The sequence below is a fragment of the Fukomys damarensis genome, unplaced genomic scaffold (assembly GCF_012274545.1).
Source record: "Fukomys damarensis isolate Sample0158 unplaced genomic scaffold, DMR_v1.0_HiC HiC_scaffold_19, whole genome shotgun sequence".
Lineage (NCBI taxonomy): Eukaryota > Metazoa > Chordata > Mammalia > Rodentia > Bathyergidae > Fukomys > Fukomys damarensis.
Genome location: NW_022900931.1, coordinates 24,930,818 through 24,945,056, shown reverse-complemented (window position 1 = coordinate 24,945,056; position 14,239 = coordinate 24,930,818). Strand labels below are relative to the sequence as shown.

Here is a 14,239-nt window from a genome sequence, read left to right as displayed (position 1 = left end):
TTTCCTTTTCAGGTCAGCTTAAATTTTTCTCAAGAAAAGAGCTCCCCGGGATCCAGCGTCAGTCTGCAGGTCTCGGCTGCTTCAAACTCTCTCTGCGCGCTCCTGGCTTTAGATAAAAGTGTGCTTCTGCTGAGGGATCGGCGCCAGCTGTCCGACAGTGTGAGTGATCCGATCACCTTGATTTATCCCCAGCAGTCGACATGTGTGTCTTTGCCTTTAAAGAAAAATGGAAGAGCTCGACTAAGCTAGGAACAAAGAAATTGGCCAGAATTTTGGGAATAAAAATAGTTTATGTTAGACAAATCGTTACTGGTTGTACAGCTATCTTTATTCTAAAAGTGAGCATTACTACTTTTTTTTAAAATGAGTTTTACATTTTGTTTTTACCCCTTCTAAAAGTACACAATGTTTGCTGAATGTCTACCATTTCACAATGCTCTACTGAATATTCTGATATCATATATGCTATCTAATTTTATTCTCATGTGAAACAGAATTAATAAATATCCGTTTTGATAAATAAATAATCTTAAGCACAGCAAGATTTAGTACATTTTGCTGATAATGTCTTTGAATGAGTCATCAAGGAATACCAAGGAGTTCCTTGATGTCAAAGTTATTAAAATCCAGTATCTTACGTATCTTTGTTGATTTGAAAATGACTAATCCGGCAATTACGTAACTGGTTGAATAATATTTCAGACTCTTTGCAGCTTCAAGATGTCATTCTTTCCTAGTATACATTTATTTATATACTGGTTGTGAGAGAAAAAGAAGGAATTGCTTTCTTTTAAAATACACTTGATTCCTTTCTATCATTTAGGTATATAATCAGCTATATTACAAGGATCTATATGGCTACTACTTCAGAGGACTTGACTTAGAAGATGGCCACAAAGAGCCATGTCTCCAGAATGAACAAGTCCTCTATAAAGGGATTTATTACACACCTATCTGGGCTGACTTTGGAGATGATGCTTATGACCTCGTGAAGGTAACATAACTAGTTCCTGAAATGACGAATATGTATGAGAATATATAAACAAGTTGGAATTAAAACAGTAAAGGCATTGTCATGTGAGTTTTTAATGCAACAATTCTCAAAGCACTAAATTATAATTAATAATATCTATTAATATCTGAGAACTAACATCTCAAAGACTATTATGTTAGAAAGAGAACTAATAAGTCTATAACATCATAGAATTATTAAAGAGTTAATAATGTTACCATATAAACTAAAGAACTAATATATAAGGGTTGGAGATTTAGTTCAGTGGATGTGCTGCCTGCCTTGCAAGTGCAAGGTCCCAAGTTCAATCCCCAGTACCAAAAAAAAAAAAAAAAAAAAAACACAGAACTAATATTTGAGAGAATTATCAGTTTCACTGAGCGTTGTATGCATTTTATACTATCTAGAATAAATGCCCAAACAATTTGTTCCTATGTCTACCCCTGAATTAAAATTTGACTGTATTAAAGTATACATTTTTTTAAGTGCTTACAAGTTAGATGTTATCCCTAGTCCAGCAAAAATGCCAAATTCAATGTAGTGATTAGACAGTGGAGTGTGATATGAGCTGGAGATTCTTCCCTCTCATTTAAAGGTTTTCATCAATAGCTAGAAAGAAAATAGGAAAAAAATCATTAAATCAAAGAAACTGACAAAGGAAAATGAAAACATAGACCTCAGAAAACAGCCATGAAGTACCTCTAAATATGTGATCTAGATCTAGTTGTGGACACAAATAGGAGAGCAAAATGAAAGGTTGACACAGAACCGCTCCGAACTGTTACTCTCTGCTGTTGTGTGATCAAAACTGGTTTTATCTTGAAAGGCAATCGGATTGAAGGTTTTCACCAACTCTCATCTCCGGAAGCCAGTGCTGTGCAAGGATCTCAAATATCAGGAAATCTATGACGTAGCTTCTTCAAGTGAGTTTTGTATGCGAAGGGCAGCTGACCATTATGATTTCATAACTCATGTAAATGGATGTGGTGAAAGAGGGGAGAGTGATGTTCTCTTTTATCTTGTTCTTTAATCCATTCAGTGTGCTTGTCCTATCAAATGTTAGAAACACAGTAAGAATAAGGCAGGCAATGGCTGTCATCCCTATGCACACTGTATGGGGTATTTGTATTTGTATTTATATTTTTCCTCCCTTTCATTTGGCTCAAAACTCACTAGGCAGTGCCCACTTTCCCCTACCCTTCTGTTATTTCCCTACCTCTAATAAGCATGAGACCGCCACCATTAGAAAGGAAAAAAAATAAGGCAGGAAAATCTTAGAAATGTGAAGTTTACATTGAATTTGGGATGCTGACAATAAGTAAATAGCATAATTTCAGATGGTAATGACTTCTCTGAGAGTTAATATTTCCTGAATGGTTGCCAGGTGCCAGGTGAGGTTCTAATCATTTTCAAATGTCAACCAATTTATTCATCATAGCCTATAGATTAGAAACTATCCTCTCTAATTTACCGATGAGGAAAAATGAAGGCTAGGGAGGTTTAATAACTTGTCCAATGCCACAGACAGTGAATGACAGGGATGGGGTTATAAACCAGGCATTCGGGTCCCAAACGAGTTACTTTATTATGTTGTGCTTTCTCTCTCTCTCTGAGGAGTGCTGTAAAGAAACTAAAACAAGGTAAATGCAGACCATGTTGATTCTGTTGAAAACAGAATTTTCAGAGAAAATCTCCATGAAGAGGTAACTTTTAATCAGAGACCTAAATAATCTGGGAAAATTTTAAGAAAGGTGAAAAATATGATGACATGATATGAAGAAGGGCAACCAAAGAGATAAAAACTACGTGAAGAGATACTTGGCTTCACTGGTAATCAAGCAAAATGAAAAGAACATCAAGAAACTGGTTAGCATACAAATAGCAAAAGAAAAGAATGAAAGGTAAAATAGTAGTAATAATCTAAAGGAAACAAAATAGAGCACGCCGTAGACAGAGAGAACAACATGGTACAGCCGATGGATGGAGTCTAGAAGAGCTTAAATTAATATGATAATAGATAGATATCTTCTACCATAGCAATGAGACATTTTGGCACAAGTCTGTAAGAGGACATGCATGTTATGAGTTGTCTAGCACATTGCTGTCCCCTGAGTCAACCCAGGTGATCGTTATTCAAAGACAGAATAAATGCTGTGTGGTGAACAGATGTGATGGAATATTCTGCAGCACTAAGAACACGAGTAAATATTAAGAATAAGTGTGGAGGTACAAGATCCCAGCAATGAATGTAACTGTACTGGATCCCTAAAATGTACCAATAAACTCAATTAAAGCTGAAAAAAAATATTAAGAATAAGTGTGGAGGTACAAGATCCCAGCAATGAATGTAACTGTACTGGATCCCTAAAATGTACCAATAAACTCAATTAAAGCTGAAAAAAAATATTAAGAATAAATTTTTAGGGGAAAAGCAAGAAAGATAGCAATATAATTTGCATGTGTGTCAAATAAACACATAAAATAAAGTTGTGTATTTGTGAGGTACGTATACATACCCACAATATAAACAAAACAGAATGTTAGTGAGTAAAAGAAGCAGTTCTCCAGGAAAAAAGGACAGCTCATATTTAAGTATTTATATAGTAGACATTACAGATCCATGTCATTTTATGTTTGCTTAAATGTAATGTGGGCTAAAAGTAGCCAAAAGAAATAAACACAAACCAGTGTACAGGGTTATTCCTGAAGTAAGTGACTGACAGCTCTAGCTGGTGCTGCCGTGTGGGCTGCTCGGGGAACAGTAAGTGCTGAAGCTACAAATCCTACTGTGACTGAGACAGGAAACAAACCACCAACACATGAAATGGGCTGGAATCACAGAATCAGCCTGGATGTGACTGCAGACCTACAGCCAAATCCTGAAATATCCACCAAATCTCCCACTGAATACATTCTCACAAGGAAGAATTACAAGCCCCCTAACGGTATTGCACTTGAAAGACTATGAAAGATGAACAACAAAATAACAATCTGTGGAAGTTACATTAGAAGCTAAATGGGAAATTGAGTGATGAGAAAAAGATTAAAATGAGCGTAATATTGTTAAGATATTCAGGGAGATAAAGCGAGGATTAGTGGTGAAAGTCAAAGGTCGATTTGCTTTTTTACTTCTTGTCTTAAACTGACTTTGCGTATCTCCATATTGCTTTTGCAGTGCATTTCTAAGTTTAACATGACAAAATAGCAATGATAATTGAGTGCAGGGATGAATAATTCATGTTCTTCTAACTTGTCAATTAGCATTTGTAAACTATTAACAGATTATTCTACAAACATAAGACATATCTGCAAGTGGGGTCATAAACTTTGTCAAAGTTTACTATGAGGACTGAATGCATAATATACATAAAAATGCTTTCAATACTGAGATATATAGCAATAAATCAGTAGACAATGGCTACTATTATTAAATATTGTCCTCAAAACATAATTTCATTGACTAAGAAATTAAGTTTAATCTTATGAATATGGAGTAGCTAGTTATTTTTCCCCTTTCTCCAGATACACTTTTATTTTCGAAGTTATGTTTTCTTTTTGATTAACAAAAATGACTGTATGTATCTCTGGCCACCGTGTGACGTTTAGGTACGTGAATACATTGTAGAATGACCCCATCAGGGTAATTAGCATGTATATCACCTCACTTTTTAATGTCTTTGTATGGAAACATTTCATATTTTCTTCTTTAGCTGAATCCTCAAAGGTAATATCAGGTTCAGGTCCTGCAGCTTTGGGTGGATATGTACAAGATACTCTGAGGACATCGTTTCCTGAAACCTGGATCTGGAATCTGATCACAACTGAGTGAGTCATTATTGCTATTGCTGTTGTCATTGTTTTTCTGCATTTCTTTTTTTTTTTTTTTCTATTTTCCTGAGAAAAAAATATTCATAAAATTTGTCAGCCTTCTCAAAGAAAATGTGTTCAAAATTGAAAAAATGTGTAAAAAACATTCTGCAGAGCCTCTAATAGGTTTCTGTTATGTTCTCTTTTCATTTTTACAACCTCCTTTTTTGTCTTCCTTATTTGCATTTCTTACTCCATTACTTTTTTATTGTCATTTTATTTTTATTAAGAACTTGATTTTGTTGGTAAGAAAGTTGAGTGGGAGACTATAAAATGGCCTGAAATTTTGTTTATTGCTATATAATACTAATCAAGCATATATGGCTCTAAGGGAGAGAGGACAGAGGAAACAAAATGTGAAAAAAAGCAAAAGAGGAAGAGATCGTGAAAATGAGGAAGAACAAAGTGAGATTGAGAAAAATGAATTTCTAAATAGGTGCTGAAAATTCAAGTATGACGCTAATTTGCACATTTTAAACTTGAAAACTATATATGGGGCTCTATTTCTAAAACTATCAGCAAAGTTGAACAAATGTGCTATAAATAAATGCATTTGTTTAATAGTGTTGAAGGAAGAAAATGCTGTAAAGCCAGTGGATGGTCTCATTGCATCGTATGGTGAAGGCTCTGGTCTCCAGCGTTGTCTGGTTCTCTTCCTGCAGCTCCTCAGGAGTCGCCAACTTGAGTCTTACGGTTCCCGATACCATCACACAGTGGAAGGCCAGTGGATTCTGCCTGAGTGACAAAGTTGGATTTGGCATCTCCCCAACCATCTCCCTGACGACCTTTCAGCCCTTCTTTGTGGAAGTCACTTTACCCTACTCTGTGGTTCAAGGAGAATCATTTGTTCTGAAAGCCAATGTCTTCAACTACCTCAACAGAAGTATTCAGGTACTGAATGGAGTCTTCTTAGTAAATACCATATTGCCTGTATACGTTATTTTTAAATTTCAGTTGAACTTGGCTTTTCTAAGTTTTTGAAGATATTGCCGGCTTTGCCCAACCATTCAGTGGGGCTTAGGAACAATACTGGGAGACTGGATAAAGAAAATGTGTATTTTTTTATAAAATGGAGTACTACTCAACCATAAGGAATGAAAAGCTAGAGACATTTATAGCTAAATGGATGCATATTGAGGTGATACTCTGAAGTGAAATAAATTAGACACATACGTGTAAATACAGAATAGTTTCTCTAGTGTGAGAAACTGAACGTGTAAATAAGGACTAAAAGGCATAATAGATAATGTGAAATAGGAAGAAAAAGTGCAAAGGGGAAGGGGAATTGGTGAGGGTAGGGAAAGGAAAGAAGGGAATGGAATTAATATGAGAAAAAGAAAACTGGCAACAAAGTCTTTGTAGATAGGAAGGGGTGGAGGGGTTGAAGAGAAAGCAGGGGAATGGGGAAGAAATAAGAACCAAGATGGATTATGTAAAGCTGCAAATTTCCAAAGATGAGTGTCATTGTATTGTTCCCCAATAAAATTAATTTTAAATAAATAAATGCATATCTTGGTGGCTGGCTGAAGAGAAAAGAGTGTAAGACAGCTTTATGATCTAAGTTAACTTTTCTCCAGGTGTGTGAGAGGAGGACAGGTGGGAATATCTGAATTTTATATATGAAACCTATCTAAAGCAGAAGGACTTATTAAATAGCTATACTGGATGTTAGGGTTTTTAACTGTTTGTCTTTCTTCTTTGGATTTCCTGAGGATATACAGACTACCTATACCACCTCCTAGTGGTCATCAACTTTCGACAGCTGGATGGCTATCTATCAGTTTTATAGCATAAAAAGCCCAGAAGTTTAAACTTGAGTTCATCTCTTAATATGATAATATAAACAATGAACCTTCTATAATAAAAACAGCGAACCCTGCAAAATCCACTATAAATATGCACTGGATTTGTTTCCTTTCTATATAACTTTTATCTAAACAATAAATGTCAACTGTACCTATAGTAAACATATGGCCCTTGATACGATGTATTAGCCTTTCTCTTTATATATGACTTTCCGATAGTATGATCCCCAAACCTAACCCTTTAGTGACATCCAGGTACGCGTCAACACCAGTAAACAGTAGTTATAGCCCGACGTAGCCAACATGCGACGTAAAGTACATGGTTGACATACTTTTACCTTTACTGAAAAAATAAAAGGGCCTGAGGTTTACCTCAGTGATGGAACATTATTGAGCATGTAGAAGGCTCAGAGTTCAATTGCAGCACCCACAAAATGTAAAAATAAAAATAAAAATAAAGCATGCAAATCTATTGAGTTTGTCAGGGCACCACATTGAATAATAAGCATTTTTAGGAAAAATAACAGCATTTTTAATAATCAAGAAAGTGTGTGTTACTTATTTGTTAGTAAAGTTTTCATTTTTAAACCTGGGCTGGAATGCACTGTTTGAGATGTTTTGTGTGTTATTTATATAACATACCCAGTTATTGTAAGCTGTAGATGACACTGGCTTCAGTTTATAGATAAGAAAAAGAGAACTTTAGCTTATAAAAATGTAAGATAAATTGATCAACCCAGATTTGTCAAAATACATGCTTATTTTGCTGTAAGTCTCTAAATAAATGCATTGCTGAGCACGTCAATAACCTATTGACTGCTTTTTTAAAATAGTATATGTGAATGATCAGATTATTATGATTCAGTAAAAGGATATTGATAATTTCCCATGGTTTAGAAATCATTTTTCCCACAGCAGAAAATGTGAAAAGTGGAAAATTTACTCTCTAATTTTGCAAACATATGTGGATGTATTATATTTCTGTATGGAAATGTTTAAATCTTCTTTCTCTTTTCTTGTCTGGGCTTCACAGATTAATACTGAACTGAAAGCATCTAACCTGTATGAAGCCAGATTTCTGTCAGTCAGTGATGAAAATGATTATACAAGGAGCAATGAGAAAAAGTCTTTCACTTGGCTGGTTACCCCACGTAAGCTGGGTAAGATTTGCCATTACCACGTGTGTTTACATTCATTCGGAAGTTCTCCTAAGAGCTTTACTACACTATTCCTCTGCTATCACCATTTTCCCACTTCTCAGTATACCAGTGGTCCATTCTCCCATTCCTATTACCTTACTTTCTCTTTTACAATCCAGTGAATCTACCTGGGTCCAGAGTTGGGAAGTTGGAATCAAATTCTGAACCAATTCAAGGATTAATATTTTTAATCTTTACTGTAACACTCAATTCTTTGTTCTAAAACATTTCAATTATTTTAACAATTTACCTCTACATAGAGTCAAAAATGATCACACTTCCTTGGATCTCCATTCTGATAACTTTTCGTTTGTTTATTTGGTGGGGTTTTTTGTTTGTTTGTTTGTTTGGTATTGGGGATCAAACTCGGGTCCTTGCACTTACAAGGCAGGTGGCGGCACCACTGAGCTAAGTCTCCAGCCCTCCATTCTGATAACTTTGTCACTTACAGTTTTGCTATTTCAGGTGTAATCAACATCACTGTCACATCTGAAACCCTGCAGAACAGTGGTTATCAGCATGGGCCATCCCAGGCTCAGGACATTGGCTGGAGGGATACACTGGTCAAACCATTGTTGGTAGAGGTAGGCCCTCAGAGTAATATTTATCCACATTAATATCTATTACAGAGTATTCACAATAGCTAAGATAAAGAACCGGTCTAGTTGCCCATCAGCAGATACATGGATAGAGAAATGTGGTATAATACACAATGGATTGTTATTCGACCATAAAGAACATAATCCTTTCATTGGAGCAAAATGGATGGAACTGGAGGGCATTATTTTCTGTGAAATGATCCAGAGACAGAAAGTCACGTACCACATGTTCTCTATCCTATGTAGAAGCTACAGAAAGTACACTTGAAAGTATCTACAAGGGACTGGGAATTGTGGTGGGGAGGATGGATTTAAACAGCGAACAGTGTATGCATACATAGAAATAACACACGAATTGCATTAGTATGCAGGATCAACACACATTAATTTTAAAAATTGAAGACGTGGAGGAAAAATGTTTGTCCTTCAAAATATTTATCTTTGTAAAGAAGTGTTAAGCATCCCTTTTAGGGTTCATAGAAATAGCAGTGATCCACTTATTCAAAGATACAATATATTGGGAGGGGTAGGGAAAAGGAAAGAAGGGAATGGAATTAAGATGAGAAAATAAAAAATAATGGAAGCAAAGCCTTTGTAGACAAGGAGGGAGGAAGGGAGCGGTTGAAGGGAAGGCAGGGGATGGGGAAAAAAATAAGAACCAAGACTGATTATGTAAAGGTACAAATTTCCAACAATGAATGTCATTATTTTGTATACCTTAAATGTACTATTAAAATTAATCTTTAAAAAGATACTATAAATTATTTCAATTAAATATTTAGAAAAGAAGGCCAGGGACAGACATCTACTCCACACTGTGGGAAGAAACTTTGAAATAAAATGCATAATACTCTTGAAATAGAATAATAGGATTTTGGAGCTTGAAAGATTTCCGTTGCCTGAAGCTTTAAAAATGTTCAACTTACAGAACATAAAATCACTTTTCAGCATTATCTTTGATCTTAAAATTAATGTACTCATGAATTATTATTACCTATAATAATTTTTGGAAGATTGTTGTTCTATTTAAGTGTAATTCTTAATAAAAATATTCTGAATTTACTTAATGTAAGACTGATTATGACTACTCTCTTCTCTTCTCCCAACAATTAGCCTGAAGGTATTAAAAAGGAGATGACACAGGGCTTGTTTATTTGCACCAATGGTAAGAAGACATTTTTACAGTCTTGCTAAAATTGCAGCATTGTCTTTGTTTGAAAATTTAATTATGTTTTCTTCTCAGAGATGTGACTACTGGAAAAGATTAAATTACTTTCAAATAATAAAATCTGAACATCCTACACACCAATGTAAATTTAAACTTTTAGATTTTTCCATTTTCCTATTCCCCTATTCAGAACTCTGAGCATCCTTGATTTTTATTCAATTCGTCTCTACCTCTTACTTCTCCCCATCTAAGCCTTGATTTGGTCATTATAATAATCATAAGTATTTAAAGCGTTCTGCCAAAAGTCCACTGCCAAAGTAGAAGCTTCTCTGTTTAATATGCATGACTTCCAGAACCTTCTCTTGTCCCCCACCTGGGAGCCAAATAATGGCGGACTTTTTTGAGCTGCCACATCCTGAGTGGTCCCCCAACTATCCAGAGCTGTGACCCACAGCTCTTGCCTAAAAATCTTTCTGTTCCCCCAAATACAATCACTAGATTGCCTTACAAATTATACCAGGACACAACAGAATGTTGTTATCATCTAATTATTTTTAAATGGCAGCTATTTGTTTCTTTATTTGAATGTTAGAAATGTTAAAGTCTCCTCTAGGCAGAGAAGCCATAGGTCTCCATTCATTTTCCAGTATTTTATCACCATAAGGGACACACTGTGGACCAGTGTGGGGAGCACCCTGATCCTGGGTTCATAAAACCTATGTTCAGATTCTGTGTTTCATTGTTTTGACTTGTGTGCCATCCCAAATCCCTTATGTTCTTTTGGCCTGAACCTTCTCTTCTGAGGGGTCAAGGGGCATGTCTAGTCTTTACATGCCCCATAAGTTAGTTTGTAAATATCTAATTAAATAGCATGTGTGAAAGTACATGGCAAATTGTAATTTGCTTTGCAAAGTTAAGGTTTTTATCATATGTTGAAACATAATTGACTATGAAAAAAATTTTAAGCAAATTCGATTAGTTGTAATTAAAGAAATCCTTTTGAGGCCAGGCATGGTGGCACAAGCCTGTAATCCCAGCCCTTAGGAGGCTGAGGCAGAAGGATCACTGTGAGTTCGAGACCAGCCTGGTCTACATAGTGAGTTCCAGGTCAGTCTCAACTACATAGTGAGACCCTGTCTCAAAAAACCAAAAGAAATCCTTTTGACCTTTTTTTTCTGATTACCATTTGGAATGCTCAATAAGACACTGATTTAGTAATCAAGAAGATAAATTATTACCGAAAGTCAAAACTATGATTTTAAGATTAGGGTTCTAAATTAATTTATTTTTCTGTTTCCTAGGATCAACAGTATCTCAACCAGTAGAGCTCACTTTACCAGAAAATCTGGTGAAAGACTCCCTCAGGGCCTACTGGACTGTTCTTGGTGAGTCTACAGTAGGGTTATAGAAGAGTCACACATGGGCTTGGAGGAAGAGGGAAACTCACATCTATTTCTACCATGATTCTTCTTGTTGGTCTCATCATCTCTCTGGACTCCATGTCTGCCCTTGGAACTTGTTCACTGAGGTTGATGCCCAACGACAGGAAGAACTCAGTGCCAGAGCTTCCAAGACACTCTAGCTTTCTGACTCTTCCTTTTCTAAAGATCATTTTTATTCTAGCACATAAAATATAGTCCAGTCACTGACTTTCTGCCTGGTGTCTCATAAGAGCAAGACCACCTTGGTAAGGAAAGTTCTGATATTTTCCCAGAAACCAGAGATTTCTAGAGCATATCATACTGAGCCAGTTAATAGTGATATCAAACTCCTGTTAAATGGAGCTGCAGTACTCAGGTAGGAGTAAACAACACTCCACACACAGCTAACAGGTAATGACCAAAATGATACAAAGTTCCTTACTCTTAATTTGTAGAACCTTGATACTAGAGCCTCAGTAATCTGTCAACAACTAGCTTTAGACAAGTTTCTCAGCCTTTCTGTGCCTCTTTTCCTAATACCTAGTAATATTACTTCTTGGGATTGTTATAAAAATTAAATCTAGATGCTAGCATGCAGCTAGATATGTAATAATGCTACATAAGTGTCAGTTATTGGAAGTGGGTGGGAAGTAGGGAGGTCCAGGATCTCTGAAACCAGATTACCTGAACTTGATTCCTAATTCTGCTCCATCTTTTTAAAAAAATTTTATTGGTGTATTTTAGGTATATAATATAATGACATTGACCATTGGAGATCTGCACCTTTACATAATCCATCCTGGTTCTTATTTTTTCCCCATTCCCCTGCCCTCACTTCAGCCCCACCAACCCTTCCCTATCTATGAAGACTTTGTTTCTTTTTCTCATATTAATTCCATTCCCCTCTTTCCATGCCCCTACCTCTCCCACTTCCCCTTCCCTTTGCACCTTTTCTTCCTATTTCACATTATACCTTTTAATCTTATTTACACTTTCAGTTTCTAACACCAGAGAAACTATTTGGTATTTACAAATATGTGTCCTATTTATTTCACTTAAGAGTATCACCTCAACATGCATCCATTTAGCTATAAATGCCTCTAATTTCTCATTCTTTTTTGTTTTTTTTTAATCAGTTAATTTTATTGGTACGTTTAAAGTATACACTATAATTACAATCATCATGGGAAATTTGCACCTTTACATAATCCATCTTGGTTCTTATTAATTTCTCATTCTTTGTGGCTGAGTAGTGCTCCATTTTGTGTACACACACACACACACACACACACATTTTCTTTATCCAGTCTCCAGTTGATGAGCAATTAGGCTGCTTCCATGTTTTAGCTGCATCTTTTTTGAATGGCGTTGGAAAATGTTTAAACCTCTGCAAGTCTCCGTTCCCTGGAGATGGGAGGAGTAGTGATAATTTATAGTATTGTTCTAAGTACTGAATGAATTAGCATGGGAAAAGCGCTCAGGACAGCATCTGATACATGGTAAACATTTCCCAAATGTCTATTTGCACCCAAATTTGCTCCCTTTTGATTTATCACTGGCCTGGAGTTTCTACTTCATCATGGGAGCTCTCAGGATTTTTGGTTCCCATGAGCATTTAGCTCTTCTGTTCTTGGCTGTGATGCGTTGGATAATACATCTCCAGCATTTTATGGAGAGGCTCCAACAAGTAGAAAAAAGAGAGAGTCCAATAATATAAAAATAGTTCTCCTGCATATCTATGAGAAAGAGGTCGTGAGCACAAGCTCATTTATCTTCAGTTTTTATAAAGTCCGAATTGACTTGATTGTCTTTGCAGGAGACATTCTCGGTTCTGCCATGCAAAACTTACAGGATTTCCTCCAGATGCCTTTTGGTTGTGGGGAGCAAAATATGGCCCTGTTCGCTTCCAATATTTACATCTTGGACTATCTGAATCAGACTCAACAACTGACAGAAGAGATAAAATCCAAGGCTGTTGGGTACCTGACCGCAGGTAAAGCATAAATTTAAAAGCCTTACTTGTTCACCTCAGTTTAATATCTGAACCTCAGCTGTTTTGCTTAAGTTCACAAACATATTTTTCTACAGGTGTATATTCACTGATCTACTCATAAACACAAATATGCAATTAACTGAATTTTTGTTCTAGATAATTTTTAAATTGAAAAATGATAGTATCTCTTCCTTATTCTAGGATATCAGAAGCAGATGTCTTATAAACACCAAGATGGATCATATAGTACCTTTGGACGTAATGATGAGCAGAAAAATACATGGTCTGTATTTTGTATCATTTATTTTAGAACTTAATTAAATATTTCTAAATATGTCCTTTTATGTAGGTTTTTGAGGATTGTTATAAAAAGTATGGGCCTTCTCCATATTATTTATATGCAAGCCTACACACACACACACACCACACACATACATTATTTTAACAAGATTGGGGCTCAAGAATTTATAGAATTTATATCTTTTACTTACCACAAAATGCATGTTAAGTAAGCGTATCATTAGGCAAAAGACAATAACTGAGGCCAGGTAGGGGATCTGATACCACATTTGTTGTGTAAGCAAATTATTCCAGTGGAAACATTACTATCGTTCCAATTCACCATCCAACATTGCTTCTGCTAACTAAGGGTTTCACACAGACTTTAGCTGTATAGATACAGAGTCTGCCCATGAAATAAGAAAAATGCACAGTTCAGTACATAAATGTTTGCTACAAACAGTGGAAAAAGTACCAAACAAAATCTAGATTAAGTATAGGTTGTGCTTTCATTATAAACCTAAACGATGATGATTTTGAGATGCAAGTTGTTTTAAAATTTATTCCTTATAAGATTAACTTTTATTTTCAAGCACATATTTCTCTCACTACCATGTCCTAGAACAAGTCTTGGAGATGCAAAGTGATAGGTGCTCATTATAGTAATAACAACAGTCATTTGTTTTGTACTTGAATATAATCCTCATGAATTTTGTAATTGAATATAATAATCCTCCAATGGAGCAGGAACACTCTATTAATTTTCTATCCAGATAGCCTCTGCCGGGGATTTAGCCCAGTGGTTCTATCACCTGCCTCGAAAGCTCAAGGACCCAAGTTAGATCCCTTATAACAAAACATTAAAAAAAAAAAAAAAAAAAAAAAAAAAAAAAAAG

General features: G+C 35.6%; 1 protein-coding gene and 1 long non-coding RNA gene across 2 annotated transcripts in view; one reads left to right on the top strand and one right to left on the bottom strand.

Moving 5' to 3' along the window:
• Positions 1-14,239, top strand: part of LOC104850730 (ovostatin-like) — a 52,263-nt gene that overhangs the window by 24,037 nt on the left and 13,987 nt on the right. The window contains exons 15-25 of the mRNA XM_010607794.1: positions 13-159; positions 824-994; positions 1,839-1,935; positions 4,723-4,837; positions 5,542-5,770; positions 7,718-7,844; positions 8,349-8,467; positions 9,596-9,647; positions 10,952-11,035; positions 12,888-13,064; positions 13,266-13,347. Of these exons, the coding sequence (XP_010606096.1) occupies positions 13-159; positions 824-994; positions 1,839-1,935; positions 4,723-4,837; positions 5,542-5,770; positions 7,718-7,844; positions 8,349-8,467; positions 9,596-9,647; positions 10,952-11,035; positions 12,888-13,064; positions 13,266-13,347 (1,400 nt within the window). The remainder of the gene's footprint in view (positions 1-12; positions 160-823; positions 995-1,838; positions 1,936-4,722; positions 4,838-5,541; positions 5,771-7,717; positions 7,845-8,348; positions 8,468-9,595; positions 9,648-10,951; positions 11,036-12,887; positions 13,065-13,265; positions 13,348-14,239) is intronic.
• Positions 139-1,793, bottom strand: LOC117286960. Its single transcript, XR_004518157.1, has 3 exons — positions 1,712-1,793; positions 1,506-1,621; positions 139-214 (listed from the first exon to the last, which is right to left on the bottom strand). It is a non-coding gene; the product is annotated as an uncharacterized LOC117286960 (long non-coding RNA).